Consider the following 22,798-nt stretch of genomic DNA (forward strand, 5'->3'; position numbering starts at 1 on the left):
CCCTCTCTCTCTTCTCTCCTCTCTCTCTCTCTCTCTCTCTCTCTCTCGTTCTCTCTTCCCCTTCCCCTCTAACGATTATTCAAGTGCATCAGTGGAAGCTGGCCCTTTCACAGAGAAGGCAGGCTTTGTGTAGCTAATGTCCTTCCTTACCTGGTAAGATGGCCTTCGGATACAGATTTGGCCTATTTCTCATGGCTACACAATAGGCCACAAAATAGACGGTACTCGTAAGAAAGATGCCGCTGGAGTGTGCAAAAATGTAGTCCAAGTCTGAAAACACAGATGATGAAATGCAAACATCATTCCGGCCACCTCAAGAGACCTTAATTTCTTTAACATAAAACATACTCACAGAAGACCACCTTAAGCGCCCAGGACCATTAATTACATTTAATCATTCCCCGTGTGTTGTCTGTATAGAATTTGAATAAGCAGAATTCAAATCTAGACATATTAAGTAAGTTACTTCAGTGAAATCTGCCAGACTCGTTTTCTTAGTGGCCCTGGAAATCTCAGTATGAAATGGTGAATATTGTCTGACTGTAGGGCGAAAGTTGCCTTTTAAGAAGGAATAGGCAGTCAGCCCTAGCTCTGCTAGGGGCTGTAGGGACTGCAGCAAGTGTTGCTGCAGACTGGAGGGAGAATGTGAATATAGACGGGCCCTCGCGTGTGCCCAAACTGCATGGTCTACTGCAGATGGCAACTGTACGGGAGGTCATAAGACTTCAGAAGTCATTCCAAAGGCAGCTTCGTCTAACCATTTGCAACAAACTAGCTCCAAGGTGGCCGTGGGTAATGACACACGATGGTGGCGCATCTTGGGAAACCCTGATATCACTGACAGCCTGAGCAGATGGGTGCCCGGCGCGAGCTTGGCTAGGAAGTCTCCACTGTGGTCGATGCTTCTATCACCCAGAGTTTGGACAAGGATGTTTTTGGATGAAAACCTGTAACTACAAGTCCCTCTCCTCTAAACCCGAAATCATACTGGAGATGATAGCAGTGAAATCCACCCCTCTATGCACAAAAAGAGGTGAGGGCTAGCCAGTTAGCATCTGCAAAAGTCCTTGCATCAGAGCACATGCTACATCTATGCTGTGAAACACAGTACAGTAACGTCCACTGAGGATGATTTTTTAACAAGCTGCGATAAAGTATGCTTCCGTGAGATTGTGTCTGTACAGCCAGAGTTGTAAGAATACCTAAACTGTCATTGTCTATTTCTATAGAGACAGTTGGGGACATTGTTCATTATGTCCCAGGACCAGGAGGGCCTTTATTCCTCCACAGTAAGTTGTTTTTGTGTTCACTGACTTCTAGGGCAGAGCTGATTTCCCCTGTGGCTAAGAGAATTCTAAGATCCAAATCCATGCCTATTACAAGCAAGCATACAAGTGTCCGACAAGGATGTCAAACTCATTTTGGCTCTGTCTATTTTGTCTTTGTTTTTTTTTTCACCTTTCTGTGATTAAGTTTTACTAAAAAAAAAAACCCCAAAAACCCAGGAATCTAAAAAAAGAATTTATGTAAAACTCTGAAATAAGGAAGGTCAGTAGAGGGAACCACAGACGGAGCTAAGTACAGAAAGAGGGAAATAGGCTGCGACAAGCTCAGGATTACCAGTCAAGTTCAACCCTCAGCAACAACTCCAGCTCTCCCTGTGGGGACTGCACTGGCCTTGAGCTTACGATTTTCCTGCCTGTCTGCTTCCTAGAAGTTTGGCGCTTCAAATTTCTCTTGTTTTGGTTACAAATCACGAGGAGTGTCCACATCACATGATGCTGAGCTCTATTTTATTCACCCAGCTTCCTTATGTCCGCTGTGCATCCATGGCGTTACAGGGCCCCTACAGTAGACCCTCGTTTACTTCCCTTCCCTTGTTCCCAGGGCCTCTGCAGAGAACGTGGTTCCTGAGATATTTTTAGAACTGGAGGCATTATGTCGACCCTTCCAGTGGACCACTTTGTGCTTGAAAACTAATACCCTTAGACGAAATAGGCTTATCCTTTGACATTTACTTGGTTAAGAATATTGTGTACTACACTTCAGTTTAGAAAGAGCAGAGAGTAACATATCTTCCCCGAGGTCATGATGTTGGACATAAATGACTCTTTGTAATCTCGGAATCTTAGTGGGAGGCTGGGAATCCCATGCTGAGATCCTAGCAGTGGGGATGAATCCTGACTGTTGTACATTTCCTCTGTATATCACAGATCCCATGAGAACACTCCAACGTCCATTGCTGCCTTTATTCCTGGTGCCTAATTCTCCACTTCCCAAAGAAAAGACAAGGGCACACAGCTGTACTGATGTGATCATTGAAAAATGATTAATAAAAACTCAGAAAGAGAACTTGGGGTTCAATCTAAAGATCTGAAAAGCAAAGCAGGGAATCAATGGCTCTTACCTCGACCTCAGTCGGAAAATGGCCATCTTGCCCCCAGGAATTTCAGAATGAGACAGACTGAGAGCTGTCTCCTCCCATTTTCTAATGCTCTCTAGTTCTGGGATTAAAGGCGTGCCCCACTGAGGTTAAAGGAACGCAAGGTTTCTGTGGCACACTAGTGTGTGTTACCACTGCCTGGTCTGTACGGCTGACCAGTGGGATTGCTTTACTCTCTGATCTTCAGGCAAGCTTTGTTTATTAAGATAAAAACTGAAAAGCCACTACCGATCATAGCTCTTTTTCTGTTATTGACGGAGTACCAGAGAATGTGCTTCCGAGGCAGGAGCCCTCTCCACTCACCAAACTGGCTAGCGCCCGCATACACACTCTCATTTCTTTTGCTGTGGTCCTTGATGTAAATGATCGGCACAAACGTCGATCCGTAGAGTATCCCGGATATCACTGCAAGGCTGCAGCCCCTGAAGACGCAAAAAGAAACCACTGTGAATCTTGGCCAGAGGCAGTGTGTTCAACACACAAATGGAATTCCAAAGTCAGGTTTTCGTCGATATGCAGATGTTAAGCGGTTTAGTAGGCGCTGGCCCTCCCCCTTGAGTCCTCTGACTGGCAGAGTCACTGAGACAGAAGTGTGGCCTCAGCAGTCTACCATGTCGTGATGGAGGTCACGGCAGGTGGAGAGCGTAAGAAATCATCACTACAAATGATCGTTCTACATGAGCTGAAAGTATTGCTTCCAGTGGGGCATATGCCATTCAAATAAATGAATGCATGAAATATCTGTGGATGGACATGATGCTTCTCAAGGTCCCCTTAGAAACATGCGCCAGGTTACAGCGAGAAACCATGACATACAGACCAAGGACAAATGCATTTTTGTTTAGATTGATCACAGAGAAAGACTTGATGATGCTTTTGTCAAGAGTGCCAATTGAGCCTAAGAATCTGAATATTTTAGGTAAAAAAAAATCTGTTATGAGAACAAAAACGTTTCGTTTCAAACAAGGCTAACTCCTTGGCCTTGAGCGATGCACACGTGGAATGGGCATGGGTATTTCCAGGGATTTGGAGGTAAGGGAGAGGAGAGATATTTTAGGATGATCCCTCTATCTTCATCAAATAATGGCTTAAAAGAGGGAAGCAGGTTCAGGTTCCCTCCTTGGTTGAGAGAGAGAGAGAGAGAGAGAGAGAGAGAGAGATCGCAAGTTTGGAGCAAGCATGGACTATGTAACAAGATGTTTCAAAAATAAAATAAGTAAATAAATAAATACTCCCCTAGCCTAAGCACAAATTCCTTGCCAATTTTAATAATTTCATTTCAGGACATTTAAAAAACACGAGGGTCCAGATCTCTCTGTACACGTTGGCAATCCATTCCATGTACCCTAAGATCCCTGACTTGAATGAGGATGAGACTCCATGGTTCCAGAGTGACCCAGACACTTAACCAGGTAAACGATAATTAGAATCTCTTTCTAGGTGGCGCTTGGGATGGGTCCCTGGGTCTCTTACGTACTAGGCGGGTGTGCTTTATGCTGCATCCTTTGAGTTACGTTGTCTGCCCTAAGAATCTTTCCCTTCACAAACACTCCCCTAATAGAGGACACCCTTTGGGAGGAAAATCTATAAAAATATTTGTAGGAAACAATTTCATTCTGAATGCAAAAGTAGCAGTATGTTTTTCTTTCATAGCTAGATTAATTTCTTTTCATTCTTTCATTCTTTTAATTTGGCCTTTCCCACTGTGAAGATGATACATCTGCTGACTTTAGGTTGGGATGGTTGAACTTAGTGATAGAGTGTTTGCCTGGCCTGCACAAAACAAAGCCAGTAACCAAGGTATGGTCCTGGGCCCACAAAGTCCAAATAGCTCTGATCTGTAAAAGGACAATTGCAGGATGTAAAGCAGTTTAGATAATTCGGCCCTCCCAGCAAAAATCAAATGAAAACCCAAGCCACTAAAATCCCATCCCCTAAGGTGAGACAGGTTGCCGATAAGTGCTTCTGATGGAGACATCAGGGTAGCTCTTACATAGGCACAGAATATTCTCTTAGATTTGGTACTGAACATCTGGGATCATAAAACTCACACATGGAAGGAGGGTAACAGCCCTGGGCTGATCAGAGGAGTTGGAGTGCACTGCTTGATTAGCTTGTAATACAACGCGGTTATTATGCCTAAGTCCTACAAAATGAGGTTTTTTGCCACCAGCTAACAGGTCAGATGCACTACAGTGGTCTGGTATTCCTCAAGGCATCTGAGCTCAATTCTTAAAACTTGGTGGAGTGTAGAGCAACCCCTGCCTCCCAGGAGGTGGAAAGGTGTTTTTAATCATCATTTTCTTCCTGGGATCAGATGAATTTTGCCATCTCTCTCTGGACCCTCTGCTTTAGCCAAACATGAAACACAATAATAGAAAGAGAAGCTGTCTTGCCTTACACAATGCGGTGGTACTTGGCAGAAAGTCTATCCACCCAGGAGGAATCGGCGCAGGTGTCTTCGGCTGTGTTGATCACCTGTGGAAGTCACAAGAAAGACCGGAAGACAAGGATCATCATCAGACAACTTCAGGGCCACACAGGGCTTGTCTCTCCTCTCGAACACACCTCAGCATGTGCGCAAGTCACCTATGAGCCCTGGGAGTTCAGAGCTGCTCTTAAGACTCCGCCCCTCCACTTTTTCACCTAAATTTTTCACAGATTGTGTAGCTCTTTGATAAACTTAGCTCTCATGGTTCACCAGGGTATTTTTACAGACTGCAAAGAAATTGGAACCAAGAAGAGCTCAGACTTTCTACAGTAGAATGAATAAGATCAATAATAATTTTTATATCTCTTTTCAGTCAATAACACTATTTTAATATTTTTTGTTTTGCTGAATTAAAACAATTGTAGGCATGTTTCAAGTTTATGCTTGGTGTAGGAGGTCCTTCTGTTTGTGTTAATTAATAACATTGGTTTATTAATTAATTTCATTGGTTAATTAATAAAGAAACTGCTTGGCCCTATAGGGCAGAACTTAGATAGGTGGAGAAGACAGAACTGAATTCTGGGAGTCAGAGAGAGAGAGAGAGAGCCACCATGTAGTTGCCAGATCAGTCACAGTGAATCTTTCCTGGTAAGCTACGACCTCGTGCTGACATACAGATTATTAGAAATGGGTTAAATCAAGATGTGAGAGTTAACCAATAAGAGGCTAGAGATAATGGGCCAGGCAGTGTTTTAATTAATAGTTTCTGTGTGATTATTTCAGGTGTAAGCTAGCCGGGAGGCCAGGACAAAAGCAAGCCCTCTTCTCTCTCCTTAAACATATGCTGATACTTGAGGAAAATCTGTGAGCAAATCTGAAGAAAATTTATTGTTTCTATCACCGACTGTCATCCTCTATGCCCATCCAGCTGACGTGTTCGTGTGTAGATAGGAGCTAGATTTGAATTCACTGTCCCTGATGAGTCAGGTTTTCCTCAGTTGGTTCTGTGGAGCTCAGCCTTGTGTCCACATCCTCGTCGATCCTGATGCTGGCTTGTCTTTAACCTTGACTATTTGTACCCCTTGATCTTGTGTGGATCCAGCAGGCCCACCATATGGTGCTTCCCAAGCTGCTGTGCTTGCTTCATTTTCCTTCCTTCCTTCCTTCCTTCCTTCCTTCCTTCCTTCCTTCCTTCCTTCCTTCCTTCCTTCCTTCTTTCTTTCTTTCCTTCCTTCCTCCCTCCCTTTCCTCCTCTCTCTCCTCTTTCTCTCCATCTCCTTTCCTTCCTTCCTCTTTCTTTTTCTTCTTTCTCTCTCTCTCTCCCTTCCTTCCTTTCCTTTCTCCTTTCTTTGTCTCTCTCTTTTCTTTCTCCCGTCTTCTTCCTTCCTTCCTTCCTCCCTCCCCCATTCTCTTTCTTTGTTCTTTGTTCAAAGGGTGGTTCTCTGGGAGAGATCTAGATCCCTAAATCAGGGGAGGAACACAAGAGCATCCTCTGGACCATCTTTTCTTGAACCACACAGTGCTTAAAGATGCCCAGGAATTAACATCACCTGTCTCTCTTTCTTTTTAGGTCAATTTAAAGACGGTATCAACCATCTCGGTTGATAGAGGTTTGGGTAGGGGAAGTAGGCAAGGGGAACGGGAGAGTATAACGACACAGAGGTGAAACAGCCAGGGAGAAAAGGCCTGTAGGCTGTGGGTGTGGACTCAGAGGGTGGCAAGCAGCCAGGGCCCCTAGCAGATGGCAAGGATGATTGAAACTGAAGGACCGGCACTGAGTTCCTGGCAACACGGACTACCCCTCATACAAACTTTACAATGGGACCTTGGACATCTGGGCCATGTCATGCCTCCTGTTTAACACTGATTGGCTGTTCCAGACCAACTTATATTCTTTATGGTCAAAAGCGTGCCTCCTTGCATATTTTCTGTCATTGCCATTAAGCAAAACACGACAAAGATAAAACCAGAAGTGAAAAGAGAATCAAGTTCATTTCCTACTGGCATGTGATCTCATTGACCACCATTAGGTCTCTGTTCATTTCTTCCTCCTGTCGTCTCCTCAGCCTCCTGCCTCCTTTGGCTGAGTTACTCTCATCTCTCCACAGGGTCATACAAACCCTGGATGTAACACCAGTGAAAAGCTTCATCCATACAACTTGTAGGGATCTATAGTCAAAAAAGTCAGCCTTATGCTTAGGAAGAAGTGTCACCATGGAAACCTGACCCACTTCTGATAAATATGCTGAACTATTTTCATAGCCATGAGGGATGGAGTTTTGTCCTTACATCCCACGGTAGTTTGAATAAAAATGGCCCCCACAGGCTCATGGGAAGTGGCACTATGTGTGGGATGTGTGACCTTGTTGTGGGACGTGTGTCATTGGGTCCAACAATGATTCCACCTGGTAGATATGATGTCATGATGCTGAGAGTACTACTTTAAGATTGGTTTTGGGTACCAGCTGCTCAAAATGATTCCAACTCATTTGGCTAAAATGGTGTACCTTCTTATAACGTTCTGGCCGGAACCTCAAATAAAATACTTCAAAAATCTCTATTGGCTATTCAGAGACTATTTGCAATTATACCAGACAGTAATCTTCAAATTTAACCATCATTTTAGTTTTACAGGATTTCATAGAAAGAACATCACCCCTGCCCCCATGACAGCCAGAAGTAACTCAACAAGACAATGTCCCCTCTCCCAACAAAGTTTGTCCTCAGGGTTAGGGACATCAATTAGGGGCTGATTATAACTGCTACAGGGCTGGGGGTTGGGGTGGAAATTATGTAGGCTCAGGGATCTTTTTGGAGAAAAAGGGGAAATTAGATGGGATAATAGGTAGATTAGTGTGAGCTTACACTAATATAATAGTGAGAAATAGAGTGAATAATTGTGAGCTATTATTTATAGACAATTTACATTGGTATAGATTCTTGTATATTGATTCAAATTCAAATTATATTTGTTATTTTGAATATGCTCCTAGTTCTGTTTACAATATGTGTACACCTATGCAAAGTTATTTTGTCATATTGCATGCATGCATGCTTCTACCTCTGCTTATGACCTTTGGTATATTTATACAATTTTGGGATATATTTGTCATATTGCACTATACATTTCTACCTCTGATCAAGATACTTAGACATTGTTTACATTTTCAGGTCATTGTCATTTGCTGCACAGTTGTTTAAAAATTGTTTAATATTCTAATATGAGGTCTTATTCTTTAAGCTATATAGGTATTAAAAATTACAGGTCAATAGTCATCTATGTTTATCATACTTATAGTTAGACTAATCAGGTTCTTTAGATACTTAGAGATTGTATTCCACATAGATAGGTAATCTTCAACCACTTCAAAGAACTGTAGAATATGACATTTAAATAATTTAGGGTTCTGTTGATCTGAGACATGATTATTCTTGGCAGCACCAATCTATTCCCGAGAGAATGTTGGGCAACAAAGACTTGGAGCTTGTTTTCTTCTTGGCAAAACTGGCCTTTGGGCAAAGAACTGCCCATGCCTTGACCACTGGCAAAAATGCATAGTGTCTGGACAGGACAAGCAGGATACAAGAAAAAAGACTGTCAAATTTTGCCAAGACAGGGTAAGATGGTTTTGAAATTTTTTTCTGCCTCTGAAAATGGTCTGTTCAATTATTCTAGACTTTGAGTGATTGCCCAGGTAGCCAATTGTCTCTGTCATTTATTGCATATTTTGAAAATTGCTTAATTTCACTTCCTGTTTACTCAAGTAATATTATTTCCCTTCTCAGGTCTTCTATGGGGTTGAAGACTAGATAGTCATAGTTACTTTCCTCCCATGACCTAGGCAAGGCATTTATAATCCAAGACTTAGACTTCTTAGGCTAGGATAATTATCAAAACATTTAGTATATGTTTCTTGCTTGATATTGTTTATGCTAGTTGTAATTCCAAGTTTTATACTTGATATTTGTTCTTATTGTATATAGTTTTGTGTTAGGCTTAGAACTCTCTTATTTAGACAAAAGGGGGAGGTGCTGTGGGAACACCTTCAGCTAGTAGCCTTTAAGATACCAGCCCACCTAAGGCATAGTTTCTTGTATATAAATGTAGATATAAAGCTTGTGCAGGCTTGGTCTCTCTCTCTCTCTCTCTCTCTCTCTCTCTCTCTCTCTCTCTCTCTTTCTTCTGTATGCTGATCTCAATGTAGAACTTCTGGCAATCTTTCTAGCACCATGACTGCCTGTGTGCTGTCATGCTTCTCACTATGATGATAACAGACTAAGCCTCTGAACTGAAAGCCATCCCTAGCTAAATGTTTTCCCTTATGAGAGTTACCATGGTCACACTGTGACTTCATAGCAACCCTGTCCAAGATACATCCCCATCTTATGTTTCAAATCCAATTATCCCACACAATACTCACAGGTTCTGTTATCAGTGGTGTGTTGTCCACACTACTTGGACTAGTCTCAACTTCACTTCTGATGAACAAAAACGTGAGGGCACTGAAGGAAAATACATTCCAGTGAGATTTGCCAGGACACACACACACACAAACACACAGACAGACAGACAGACAGACACACACACACACAAACACACAGACAGACACACAGACACACAGATAGACACACACACAGACACAGACACACACACACACAAACAGACAGACAGACAGACACACACACAAACACACAGACAGACACACACACACAAACACACAGACAGACACACAAACACACAGACAGACACACAAACACAGACACAGACACACACAAACACACAGACAGACACAAACACACACATGCATACACACACACACACAAACACACACACACAAACACACAGACAGACACACAGACACAGATACACACACACATACTTTCACCAAGCTGCCTGACTTTTAAAAGAAAACAAAACTTAAATTGAGTCCTGATAATAGAGTTACTTCCACATACACCCTGTTGAAGGTCTCACTGTCTCTTTGGAGCCCCATTTTCTTTGATGTCCTTTATTTGGCAGGGTAAAGAGCAAACACATGACACTTCTGCTAATTTGGATCTTTGTCCTGATTTCTGCTTTAGCCAATGGTCTCATCTTTTTTATGATGCCGGCTTAACTTTGATATCACACTACCTGGAAATAAAAATGAACACAACCCTGGTGTATTCATCATTTATTAGAATGATAAACTTCAAAAATGTGAACAAGGTCCTTAGTTGGACTGCTGTAAGGGACGGCCAGTTCTACGCAACAATGACATAGGTGGTGAAATGAGCTCTTTCTGGAGGAGAAATTGGAAGGGCGATGTCATCTAAACCATATGTATCTTCTTTCCCCCTCACCAAAATGATGGAATGCTACATAGTCAGGACAGTGTCAGAGTTCTGACATGAAAAGAACTCTAGGTGTAATGTCAGGAAATGGAAACACATACACCTAAGTCTGGTGATATCTTCTCACTCCTAAGGCACTGTATACCCATGACCAGCATCTCTCTACAAATACCTCACTCACTTACATTGAACTATGCCAATATATTAAGATATTAAGAAAATGGGGCTGGAGAGAGGGCTCAGGGAGTAAAAGCACTGGCTGTTCTTCTAGAGGTCCCGAGTTCAATTCCCAGCACCCATGTGGTGCTCACAATCATCTGTGATGGAATGTGGTGCCCTCTTCTGGCCTGCAGGGATATGTGCAGGCAGAACACTATACATAATAAATAAATAAACCTTTAAAAAAGATAGTAAGAAAATGGACAACTTTAAAATACTTTTGATGTTCATTTAAAAATACTTTTTAATGCATTTTTCCTGTTCAAAAATTAAAATAGGAAGTTCTCAGAGTGTATTTTAGGCCTGCACAGGGGTCCAGGTTCAGAACAGTGAGCAATGTATGCTGAATTAGGCATCAAAATGTGTGTGTGTGTGTGTGTGTGTGTGTGTGTGTGTGTGTGTATACTGTTCCTTGTATGTACGTTTACAGGGGTGATCATTTGGGACTGGAGAACCAATTGGTGTGTTCCCTGGAAACTCTCTGATGGAAGCTGTTGTCCTCCTTTCTCATACTTCACATCCTGGCTCTTCCTTTCAAACTGCTTCTAGCTGCACGCAGAACTCATGTTCTCCTCTTCCTGGACAGATGGGAGAAGAGCTGAAGGCAAACAACTCTCAGACTGCTTCTCAGTGACTCACCCTAGATTTCATAGACCCAAGACTCGGCACTGCATAGACTTTTCACTTAAGCTGATGATCTCGAGTGTTTACTACAGAACAGTGATTGACAACTGCCTTACACATGGAGCCTAATCCACGTGTCAAGATGCACAAAGCTTTTCAAGCATTTATTTTCCAATTTGTCTTGCAAGATTGCTACTAGTGTTATCCCCTCTTTCCAGATGAAGAAGCCAAGGACTTGGAGAAAAGATCTGTCCAAGGTCATATGGGCAGAAATGGCAGAATATGAATAACTAACTGATTTGTGATTTTAGAGAAAATTTTATTTTTCTAAAGAAAAAAAATGGAGAGTACCTAATGTACTGGATAGACCAACTTTAAATTATTACCATTAGGTAAAACTAGACATGCTAAATTAGAATTTTACAATGTGAAGAACGCATCTTAGCATACTCCTGAAAGTTAGAATTCCAAGTGACCTGTGTAAGGCACATAAAACTGCCTCTAACGAAATGTGTCAAGAATTTACAGTTTTAGAATAAGCTTTGCTATTCCTCCCCAATTGCCTAGGGACTACTCTCTAGGCAACATTTCAATGACAAAGAGATTGTTCCAGAACGTGGCTGGGGAAAAACACCATTACTGGAGGAAGGGAAATATACTCCTCTTTCCCTGAAGACTAAGAAGGCAGTAAAAGTCTTTGTAGGCAATGCTATTTGTTATGTGCAGTGCTGACAGTGGATATAAATGGAATCCGGAGAGAATAGGTGACGGAATTTAAGGTGACCTAATTCTCGTTTGAGTTTTATTGGCGACAGGCCACCGTGTAGCGACTCAAAGTCATTTTCGTCCCCATTGATACAGTACATACAAGAAGAGGGACAGACGTGGAAAACTAGAATTCAGAAGAGATGTGAGAGCGAGAGAGAATAGAAACTGGGTTAAAGAGAATGAGCAGGAGAGGAGGGCAACGGAAGCTGGAATCGGCGCCCTGCCAAGCTCTGATCTGACATGTTAAACTCAGTGTATACACATTCCTACATTTTAACGTGTGCACTGCCCTGCGAAGCATGATGCTGTCTCCTTGTGTGAGGTCAGGGTCATGACTAGCATCCCTTTGCTGAGTTAGCCACCCAAAGCACTGCCCAGCACTTGGTCAGATCCACTAGTGATTGCAGCACTGGATTCAGCTAACCCGAACACAAGTCACAAGAGTGATAAAGCAACCTAGCAGATCCCATACTCCAAAGAGGACCCAATCAGGTGTGGCCTTTCAATGTTAAAAGGAACAAGAAAAGAAAAATAACTGCGCTCAAGGTGCTAAGATTGCTAATAACAAAGCTGACTCACAAAGTTGCAAGGAAAAGGTATTTCTGCTAGCTTTCTTGCTATGCTGAAACTATGAAAGTGTAGCCTCGGTGCTTAGTTAAAACAGAACAAGCATCAAGTCTTAATGTTTGGTGCTCACTGTGTTTCAGGCATCCTCTGAGGGCCAGCATCCCCCCTAGGATGAAGAGTACTGTGCTACGTAGCATCAGTGACCTCCAGGGGCATGGAGGGAACCAGTAGAGCACTGACTAGGATAGCATGTTTTGGTAAGCAAAACTACTTCCTACGTCCTGGTTCTCCCTCATGAGCAACACATTATGATTTTCCGTCTAGCATAGACATTGAAATTGAACTTCACGGCAGTTAGTTGACATTTCCCAGCTTCTCGGAGCTTTTGAGATCTAAAACTGCAGTTTCTGAACCCCCTCATTTGATATTCCTTGTTCTGGAAACAAGGCCTGTTGTTGAGAATTAAGAATCAGGAAACCTACATGAATTTTTATGAAATGTAGGTTTAAGAAATGCAAGGACATCAAAAGTTTTAGGCAGCAGGGCTCTTCAAATGGATGGCTAAGAAGTTAAGAGCACTAGCTGCTCTTCCAGAGGATGTGGGTTCTACTCTCAACATCCACATACAAGCTCACAACCATCTGTGACTGTAGTTTCAGGGGCTCTGACTTTTTTTCCTGATGTCTTTAGGCACCAGACACACACACAATATACATACATGCAGATAGAACATCCATACACGTAAATAAAAAAATTATAAAACAAGTCTTTAGAAAGTACTCTGAATGCCCAAACGAACTAGTGACTAGTAATGGCTGCAGACCTTACTACGGACAGCCCAGCTCCAAAGTAATTCAACATGGAGTTCGACACTTCTTCCACATCCATCCCAAACCAGCCGAACCTGGAAAGCCAGAAGAATATCAAGTTAGATTTTGCTAAAATGTTTAGAGTAACCCTTAAAAGAATCAGCGAGAGGCTGAACTTGAGGTCTTGGCTCTGTTATGTACTGGTTAGCTTTGGGTAAGTTACTTTTTTACACCATGCCTCCAATTTCCAATTAAAGCGGAAAAAGTAGTGGTTGAGGCACGGTGGTACATTCCTGCAATCCCCAGAGGTAAATTTGCTCTACAGCACTCAGGAGGCAGAAGCAGGGTGGATCTCTGTGAATTTGAGGCCAGCCTGGTCTATATATTGATTTCCAGACCAGCCAGGGCTACATAGTGAGACCCTATTCAGAAAACCAAACCAAACCAAACAAGATCAAACCAAACAAGTCAAACCAAATCAAATCAAACCAAACCAAAAACTACCATGGGAAAATGCATGTGATTGCATGTGTGCATGTGTGTATGTGATTGCATGTGTGCGTATGTGCACGAATGAATGTGTGTATGTGTACACTCACGTATTTTAACACTCGGGGTCAAACCCAAGTCCCTGCTCATGCTAGACAGACAATGCTCTCACAATAAGCTACAACTCAAGCCCCTCTATAATATTTGAGGTATTTAAAATGACTTCTTGGTTTAAAAATTCCTATTCTTTGGCATCAATTTACATTCTTTTCTTTTATTCATGGCTTGACTTTATTGCAATCATTAGTATTCATCATGAATAGCCATCCAAGGGTAAGAGAGTGAGGCTAGCAGAAAAAGCATTGCATTAAAATAAATGCAACTCAGGGGTTGTGGGAGCAAAAGGATGGGAAAGGAGGAAGATATTGTAAGTTAGTAGCTTGATTTACCTTGTTGTTTTGGGGCAGTTAGGATGGTTTTGAGTACAGGGAGAGCCTTAAAGTGAGGCAAGAATAATGTCCTTTGTTCTCATTTCCTGACGTGTGAGAAGCACATGCGATACTAACCATGGGTAGCACACAGTGTCATAGAACCTCCATGATAGTATCATGTTCCCATCCACGCCCTGTGTGAAATGGGACTGGGCACAGAAGGTTCAAATTTGTCATTTTAATTAGCTTAAGTTTCCATACAAAGGCCACCTGAGGCTTGTGACTAGCCTTCTAAAGAGCAAAACCTTCTAGCTAGGGTCGAAAAACTTCTCCTTATGGATCCAGAGTGGTTTAGGTGTGACTGTCTCTCTCTTCTCTCAACCATTGCACTGTAAAAGCAGTCACAGACGATGATACTTAAATGTTTGGATATGGCTACATCTCAGATCTTTACAAAATGCTGGGGAGATGGAGCCACGGATTGCTGCTCTATTCTAAGAACATCTGCTTTAGAACTGGTACCTGGCTAGAACTTGACCTTGAGCATTTCAGCCTCTTTGGGTGTCAACTCTCTGACAGTGCTGACCCCACAGAACTGTGAAAATGAGGTGAGAACGATACATGCTCACATGTCCATCAAACCATCGTGCAGGACAATGGGAAGGGAGACATCAGCTCACTATCTCTCTTGGCTTGTGTCCCAGATACAGCTCTTTACTTTTTGTTTTGATTTCCTTTGCTAGATCTTCATCGGATATCTAGGTCACTTACAAAGAGCTTTAGACATAATCGTTAGACATGGCTGTGTGTACCAGCCATAATTAGAGACTAGGAACCATGTTATTTCTCCTAGTATGGTGAAATACCAATTTACATTGAATGCAGGGTGCAGGAATCTTAGTTGAGATCATTTGAATTGGGTTACCTTGAACTTGCCCAGCCAGTTAAGGTATTAAATGATCCCCAGATGAGGATCCCAAGACCTAAACCGATGGTTTTGATAATTGGGACGACAGCAATGTTCCCTGTGGATACAAAACACAGGAAAAATGGCTTACTTCCAGTACAACAGATGCATTTCTACGTTAAATTAGTGTTTTTTTTTCTAACTTTAACTTCTGCCTGAGTGTGCTCTGCACCCACTCGCTATTTTTTCAGAGCCCCACAGCCACTGCTTTTTGCTCTTGAGAGTCACCCAGGGCCAAATCCATTATGGTGTTGAAAGTTGTCATTAGAATGGTTGTTAACGAGACAAGGTCTTGTCATGCTGCTCTTGGCTCTAAAGATCCTCTTAGGCTGCCCTCCCTAAGTCCACAGACTGGGACTGTGGGTGCTCCTCCACACCCAGCTCATTGCTGCTCTTTATGAAACAGGCTGCCTTCTCTGCAACCTCTCTCAGTTTCTTCTGCAGCTTTCTTCTTTAGATTTGTGAGTTGACTGTGTCTCGGGCCCGTGTGCTGTATAACACAGCTCCGGTTTAGAGCAACTTGAGTTTCAGAGTTATACTATGAACCGCTGAAGAAATTCCGCAGGGAGGTGTCCTCCACTGTGGGAATGCGAGAGGTTTTAGACTCAGATGGTATCCTGCTCTACTTATTTCTCTTCTGGGAAGTTCTCCTGGCCTCAAGGTGTTGGTGTCTCCTTTCCACTAACTTACGATAAAGTCCTTATGCCTCCGCCTTCCCTTTCCTCTGTGCCCCAGGCTGGCTATATAACCTGTAATATGGTGACGTTTCTCAAGTTTGGCTGCCTGCTTCTCTGCCTTGAGCACAGTGAAACCTGCTTGAGAGACAAATGTTCTGGAGTCTATAACGATCTGCACAATGGGCCTGGTGCGGTGGCACATGCCTTTAATCCTGGGACCTCTGTGAGTTAGAGGCCAGCCCGATGTAGACAAACAGCTCCAGGACAGCCAAGGTGACATAGATACCCCATCTCAAAAATATACATAAATACATTTTTAGAAAATTATTTAATTAAAATAGAATTTCAAAAGTTAAGAAAAATGCTCACATTGATAGTGGACTTATTAAAATTGGAGTGATACAGATAAGATTAGCATGGACCCTGTATGTGGAGGACATAAAAATTCATAAAGTGTTCCATATTTTGCACCAGCCTTGACCAAAAACAAAAACAAAATGAAACAAAACTAAACAACAATAACAACAACAAACCCTGCAGGTTGACAAAGAGACATGTCTCATCTGCGATTCCATTGGGAACAGAGGAAGGAGGACTCAGAGTTCTAGGCCAGCCTGGGCTGTATAGCGTCACTCTGCCTAACCAGTAGGATTCTAACATTTTAAAGTCTATTTGTTCCCAACAAGATTTTTAGTAATTTTCTTGGTGAACATTCCAGGGTGAGTTCATGTATTGAAGAATCATGTATGAATCATACACTGTTTCTGATTGGTTAACTGGAAATATAAATTCCACTCTAGACTTGAAGGAATTGATAAAGCAACAAGGAGATTTTTGATTGTTTTCTTTGTTAAATGTTACTCAAAATGATCACATGCCTCCATTTGACAGCTTTTAAGGCTAAGCTCTGAAAATGGATTACTCAAAGCAAATGGATTAACAAAGGATTACTCTTTAATAGCACATGTTCTGATAAACAAGTTGGAGAAAGGTCAAATGTGTGAAATGGCATCTGAGTTATACTTTAAAAGGATCAAATATCTTTACTAGGAGAGTTTTCTACCAGGAACTTACTATATTTAAAGGGGAAAAAAATCTGGAAACTTTCAGGAGTATCTGAAAGGAAGACAATGCACAGCCCATCCGTGATCTGCATCTAAGGACTAGAAGACCACTACGCTTTTTTTTTCTCCTTGTTGTGAATGTGACAGTGTGACCACTGGGTTAGGGAATACACGCTTTACCTGTTGCCCAAATGCAGCCACCGAGCATCGCAAAAGGCCAGAATTTGGGGCAGCGGAGTATCAAGTTGACTACCAAGGCGACCAACCAAATGGCAGCACAGAGCACCCACTGAAGAAACATCCCTGGGAACAAGACAACCTGGCATTATTGGGTAGGAAGATTCGACGATATGCATCAGCCACAAATCATGTCCTCACAACGGGCATGTGACCCATTTCTTCTTACAACTACTCATTGTCATAAATGACCCAATCTCAGACACCAAGAAAGCAAATTTCTTTATTGAACTTCAATAACTTGGTCCAAAAGCTGGCAGGTTCGTTTCTGACTGGACCGTAAACCCTAGATACTTGACACCAAAGTCCACAGAAGGCTCCTGCTTAACATCCTATTCTTTCACCTGTAGACAGATCAAGACATTTTTACCAAAGAGTTTGGAGAAGATGGAAGCTGTATTTCCACTCTGATAACTGTCTCAATACCATTGGCAAAACGTGCACTGAGACCTTCCAAACAGTGCAGCAGTAACTTAAATCTTGGGATGCAAGTGACCATTTGTGGTGCATGCAGATGGACTTTAACTCCCGTGATGAGGCTGATTTTTACAAGCCTGAGATTTAACTTTCTGAGCCAGGGCTCCTCTGCTTCCTATGATGATATAAGGTGCTTCTGGCCATTGACCTGAAGATGAACACAGCAGTGACCATCTAGGGCTCCCATACCATCAAGACTTGGGGATGGAAAAGATAGATTTCCTACCCCCAATGAAGGGGTGTGGGAAGCTGCAACCCTGCGCTGCCACTTTTGGTTCTAACTCGGAAGATTTTTGTGTCTTTCTGCCTTCTCACAACAGAGCAGAGGAAAAAACAGGTCTACTAACATCCAAGGCGACAAAACAGTAACGGAGAGGAAAAAGAACTTTATGTTACAAGTAAGAAACTTGAAACAAAAAGCTGGTGAGACTCGCTGGGTTGGGGTGGGCTCAGACCAGAATTCTCTAATATATACAGAGAAAAGGAGGTCTTCGGTTTAGCTTTCAGAAACAAACACACATGCGACACTTGTCCAGGATCACAAACACCAAAGCTAGGCCAGTTGACCCTTCTGGTAATTTTTCTACTAGTTTCTAGGCCTATCAAACTCCAGGCAAAAAGGAAAGATTTGTAATCCTGTTATCTAAGTAGTGTGAAGACTAAGGAATTAGGGAGATTTAAAAATAACTGTACTGGGCGTGGTGGTATACACCTTTATTCTCAGCACTTGGGAGGCAGAGGCAGGCAGATTTTTGAGTTCAAGGACAGCCTTGTCTACAAAGAGAGTTCCAAGAAACCGTCTCCAAAACCCAAAATAAGCAAACAAACAACAAATAAGAATAACTGAAAAGTTACCTCCCAGCAGGTGTTCACTGAGAACCTCCAGCCCCTTCTCCTGGCTTCCAAAGGGAGGTCAGGTAGGCAAAAGCACCTCCTGGTTTCCTTCACTGAACATCAGCTTGTACTGTGTTGCTATACATGGGTATTTCTAAAAATTACAGCTCTGTGCAAAACCAGGCATTAAAAATCTCAAAACAGAACCAAATCCTGTTTGGGGAATGATACCAAAAATCTGCACCAGCAATGTATTAAAACAACAACAACAAAACCAGTAACTAATAGCCGGGTAGTGGTGGCACACGCCTTTAATCCCAGTGCTCAGGAGGCAGAGGCAGGCGGGTCTCTGTGAGTTTGAGGCTGGTTTACAGAGCAAGTTCCAGGAGAGGCTCCAAAGCTACAGTGAAACCTTGTCTTGAAAAACCAAAAAAAAAAAAAAAAAAAAAAACCAAACAAAAAAACCAACCCCCCTCAAAACAATAACTAATAAACACAGCTATCAGTTTTAATAAATCAAACGGTTAAGTACGATAACAATACACTGAACACAGCTCTTTAAACTGAAATCGATCGGAGGTTTCTGGGGAGGGAGTGAAGAACGAAGGAAGCCCCTGGATCCCAGCAGGGCTACTGAAGGGGGGGGGTCTGACATCAGACATGGGATGTGGGATGCAAGAGACTTGCTCGCTAGTGAACAGGTGTGTGTTGTGTTCAGCCTGGTCTCTCACGCATCAGCTGTGTTGAAAGTTGATTTTCGAATGAATGCCGTGAGTGAAACCGTCCATAACTTAGCCCTTTTATAAACACAGCAGACGCGGCCAAGGAGCCATTCCAGAGGTACCCACCCTGCTTCTTCGTGAAGCACAGTCTGGTCTCCCTGTCCTGACTCACTCTCAGAGTACCACAATGGGGCCTGTGAGATGACTTATCAGAGTTCTATTCCCTAGATGCTATGATCAATAAAACTTAAATATTTTAGCTGTTATTTTTAAAAAGCAAAACAAAAACAAAACAAGTGGCCAAGACACGTAAAAGCAAGTTGAGATTAAAAAACAATTACCATCACCCGTGTCGTATTTTTTAAGTGGTACGAAGTTGGAGCCATACAAGAGAATTGCTACAGCAGAGGAGAGGTAGCCAGCGGTAAAATCTGTCCCGTTGCCGCTCATGCTGGTAGGGGTGGCAGACAGCGAACTGTCTCACTCCCGGCCTGTGTTTTTCAAGAGTTCCTGGAACAAAAGGAGAAGAACGAAGGTGAGAAGCTCTGAGACTGTGGAGCAGCTGTAATCAGGACATGAAGTCTATTGGTCAGAAGCAGGCTAAGGCTCCTTTTTGCAGATATTCAGGTCATTATGCAAAAATCTAGGGGCTGGAGAGATGGCTCAGTGGTTAAGAGCATTGCCTGCTCTTCCAAAGGTCCTGAGTTCAATTCCCGGCAAACACCTGGTGGCTCACAACCATCTGTAATGATGTCTGGTGCCCTCGTCTGGCCTGCAGACATACAGACAGAATATTGTATACATAATAAATAAATAAATAAATAAATAAATAAATAAATAAATAAATAAATTAAAAAATTTATCATTTATACACAACGCTTGCAATTCATGTTTTTCATTTGTCCAACCAATAATGTTCTATCACTAATGTATGCTGAGATAAACCAAGTTATTTTCCTTCAGAGTTTGAAAACCTAACTTTTTACAAGAAAGACCTGGATCCAGTTTTCTCTACATTACAAAGATGATTTCCCTGTAAAGCAGACTGATATGATGAACAAATTTGTGGGCTTGGGCTCTTATTTTAACTAGCCATTGTGTCAATCAAACTCAAAAGCACCTGAGAAGACTTTCAGAACAATCACACACTTTATAAGCATTTATAAGTTTTCTGTGTTTCAGATATGAGCTGAAGGAGGAGTGTACGGATGTTCAGGATGTACGGCCGTACAGGTTCAGGATCTTTTTGTTAGTATACTTATAGTGGGTGCTAAGGTCGTAGCTGGAGAAGTCTTGTCTGAGGTACAGTCAGGGATAGAGCTTGCGCTAACATACACTGGACCCTGGGCTCAGCCCTTAGCATAGCACGTATGCACATACGCACAAGCTGCTTGAGAAACCGCACCAGGCCCTTCACCGCTGTGTGTACCATGTTACTCAGATTTATATTTTATATATTGACCTCTCTGAAATGTAGTTCAGTATAATACAGGTATTTTTTTCCTCTCCAAATTCAATAAATTGATGATACCCCGTGGGTATATGTTGAGGAAGGCACACGTGAAGCCACCCTCCTTTGCAACTTTAAGGAAAAAATATTCAAGTTCATACACTGCTCTTTATACAGTCTTGTAGAAAGTATAAAATGTCTTGACATTGTTATGGGAGATTTAACAGAGAACAGAAATGACTTCAATACCCAATAAGCTTTAACACGGAAAAGGCCTATTTGAAATATACGCGTAAAAATGTGGTGGGCAAAAAAAAAAAGAATGTTTTCTGTACTGAGATGCAGCTAGGGACGAGAAGACACTGAGACTTATTTAAAAAGCAGCACAGTGACGCCCTGCTCTTCACTATGAAGACTACACTGCCTGTAGGTGCTGAGAAAGGGCCACCGCAAAGGCAGATTATTTTACAGAAAGAAGCTCCCCTAAGGAGTGTTGATGGGTAGCCCCAGGTAGCAAGCCTGGACTGAAAGAATAATTGGTCGTGTATCAGAGCGCATGACCCCATTTGACTGCTGAATCAATTTCAGTTATTAGTTTATATAAACGATTTCAAAAAGCATGCGATCTAATTCTGTGTGCGCTCTCAATCCCATCCACCTCGTTTCTGTGGGAAAGAGAAGCGTCAGTACTTTACCAAGCTTTATCCCCGATTCTCTTTTGGCATAAGCGTATCTCAAACCACTCTTTTAAAAACCTTTTCAGCTCAGATGAGGAGCAAAGCCCTCAGCAGGCAGAAGCAGGCGGATCTCTGGGGTCAGAGCTGGCAGGTTTACGTAGCTAGTTCTAGGACGACGCTAGTGAGACCCTGATCTTGTCACTATTTTTTTTTTTTTTTTTTTTTTTTTCGAGACAGGGTTTCTCTGTGGCTTTGGAGCCTGTCCTGGAACTAGCTCTGTAGACCAGGCTGGTCTCGAACTCACAGAGATCCGCCTGCCTCTGCCTCTCGAGTGCTGGGATTAAAGGCGTTCGCCACTCATTGTCACTATTTATGTCTTGAGTTAATGATGCTGCGTGTTAGGCAAGCTCTCTGCTCAGCTGTACCCCCCTCCCCCCGTCCTTATCTTTACTTTCTTGATTTGAGACAATTAATTACACAGGCTTTTCCCGGCGGACTTTAAACTTCCTCCACAACCCGGCGAGGCCTTCCACTTGTGATTGATCCCCCATATTCATTTAAAAATGTTCCAGTGTTTAGCTGGACAAAAGAACTGTCAACATCACACGGGGCAGGTAGGCTGTGAACTGCCTTTGCCTGTTTACCTTAGGCAGGGTGGCAACCAAGCAGTAGTTTTCCCGTTTCTCCGGGGTGGGGGGAGGTGGGGTGGGGTAAAAGCTTTCACTACGCTTCGATAAAAAAGTCTCAAGTCCAAGTATCTTACGGTTTACTTGTTAAGTGACCACTGATATTTTATTAAGCCACGTTAAGTCTTTCATTCATTACTGGTACGTCTATTTTTCTTACTGATTTAAAGTTGTGAGCAGCCCTTCCGCTCCCTTTAAGATAAACTGGCGTGCTCAGATCAATGCTGCCTGCTCTAGTTCAAAGATTTCATTTCTGGTTTCCTTTCATTTCCTCCAATCTGAGGGCAGTTTTGGCTGTCCGGGACTGACGTCACCAGGGCTGGCACGCACTTGCTCAGAGAGTTTTCCTAAATAGCGAGCTACAGGGCAGTCCTCAGACCCGGGTGACCTGGTACTCACTGCGCTGGCTGCGGAGCCCAGGCTCGTCCTAGGATGAGTGCCGACTTCCTGCACTTCCGGTGTCTGGGAGGGAGGATTAGAGTCCCCTCCCAGGCAGAGGCTCCTCACACCCTCCCACTGGAGCTCAGTCAGGTGACTAAGGAGTTGCCAGGCCCTCTGTCAGTCAGCAAGTTAATCAGACAGGTTCTTTGCCCTTAAACAAAGGATTCCTCTGGGAGTAGCCTTTATTTGTGCTGTTTGTGCATAAGACAAAAACAGAGGCATTTTGTTATAGAATGAGCAGGTCACCCCAATTTGTTCTTCCTTGCTAGGCAAACGCTCTACTAACTTATACTCTCCTCCTTCATTTTTCCTTTTTAAAATTTGAGACTGCTTCTCGCGAGGTTGCCTAGATTGGCTTACACTCAACTCCATAGCCCAAGTGGGCTTTGAACTTGGGATCCTCCTGATTCAACCTCTCTCTTAGCTGGATCCTGGGTCTGGACAAAGGCAT

General features: G+C 42.7%; 1 protein-coding gene and 1 non-coding gene across 3 annotated transcripts in view; one reads left to right on the forward strand and one right to left on the reverse strand.

Annotated features, from left to right (window-relative positions):
- Tmem144 (transmembrane protein 144) overlaps positions 1-22,372 on the reverse strand; it is a 30,899-nt gene extending 8,527 nt beyond the window's left edge. For both annotated transcript variants that reach the window (XM_026789085.1, XM_005344127.3), the window contains exons 1-9: positions 22,306-22,372; positions 19,435-19,603; positions 17,004-17,126; positions 15,041-15,140; positions 13,210-13,290; positions 9,296-9,377; positions 4,845-4,921; positions 2,747-2,865; positions 151-270 (exon numbers count right to left, since the gene is read on the reverse strand). In XM_026789085.1, coding sequence (XP_026644886.1) covers positions 151-270; positions 2,747-2,865; positions 4,845-4,921; positions 9,296-9,377; positions 13,210-13,290; positions 15,041-15,140; positions 17,004-17,126; positions 19,435-19,543 — 811 coding nt within the window. In that variant the 5' untranslated portion in view covers positions 19,544-19,603; positions 22,306-22,372. The remainder of the gene's footprint in view (positions 1-150; positions 271-2,746; positions 2,866-4,844; positions 4,922-9,295; positions 9,378-13,209; positions 13,291-15,040; positions 15,141-17,003; positions 17,127-19,434; positions 19,604-22,305) is intronic.
- LOC113456822 lies at positions 16,125-16,227 on the forward strand. Its single transcript, XR_003377557.1, has one exon. It is a non-coding gene; the product is annotated as a U6 spliceosomal RNA (small nuclear RNA).
- Positions 22,373-22,798: the final 426 nt, after the last annotated feature.

The sequence above is a fragment of the Microtus ochrogaster genome, chromosome 1 (assembly GCF_000317375.1).
Source record: "Microtus ochrogaster isolate Prairie Vole_2 chromosome 1, MicOch1.0, whole genome shotgun sequence".
NCBI classification, from domain to species: domain Eukaryota; kingdom Metazoa; phylum Chordata; class Mammalia; order Rodentia; family Cricetidae; genus Microtus; species Microtus ochrogaster.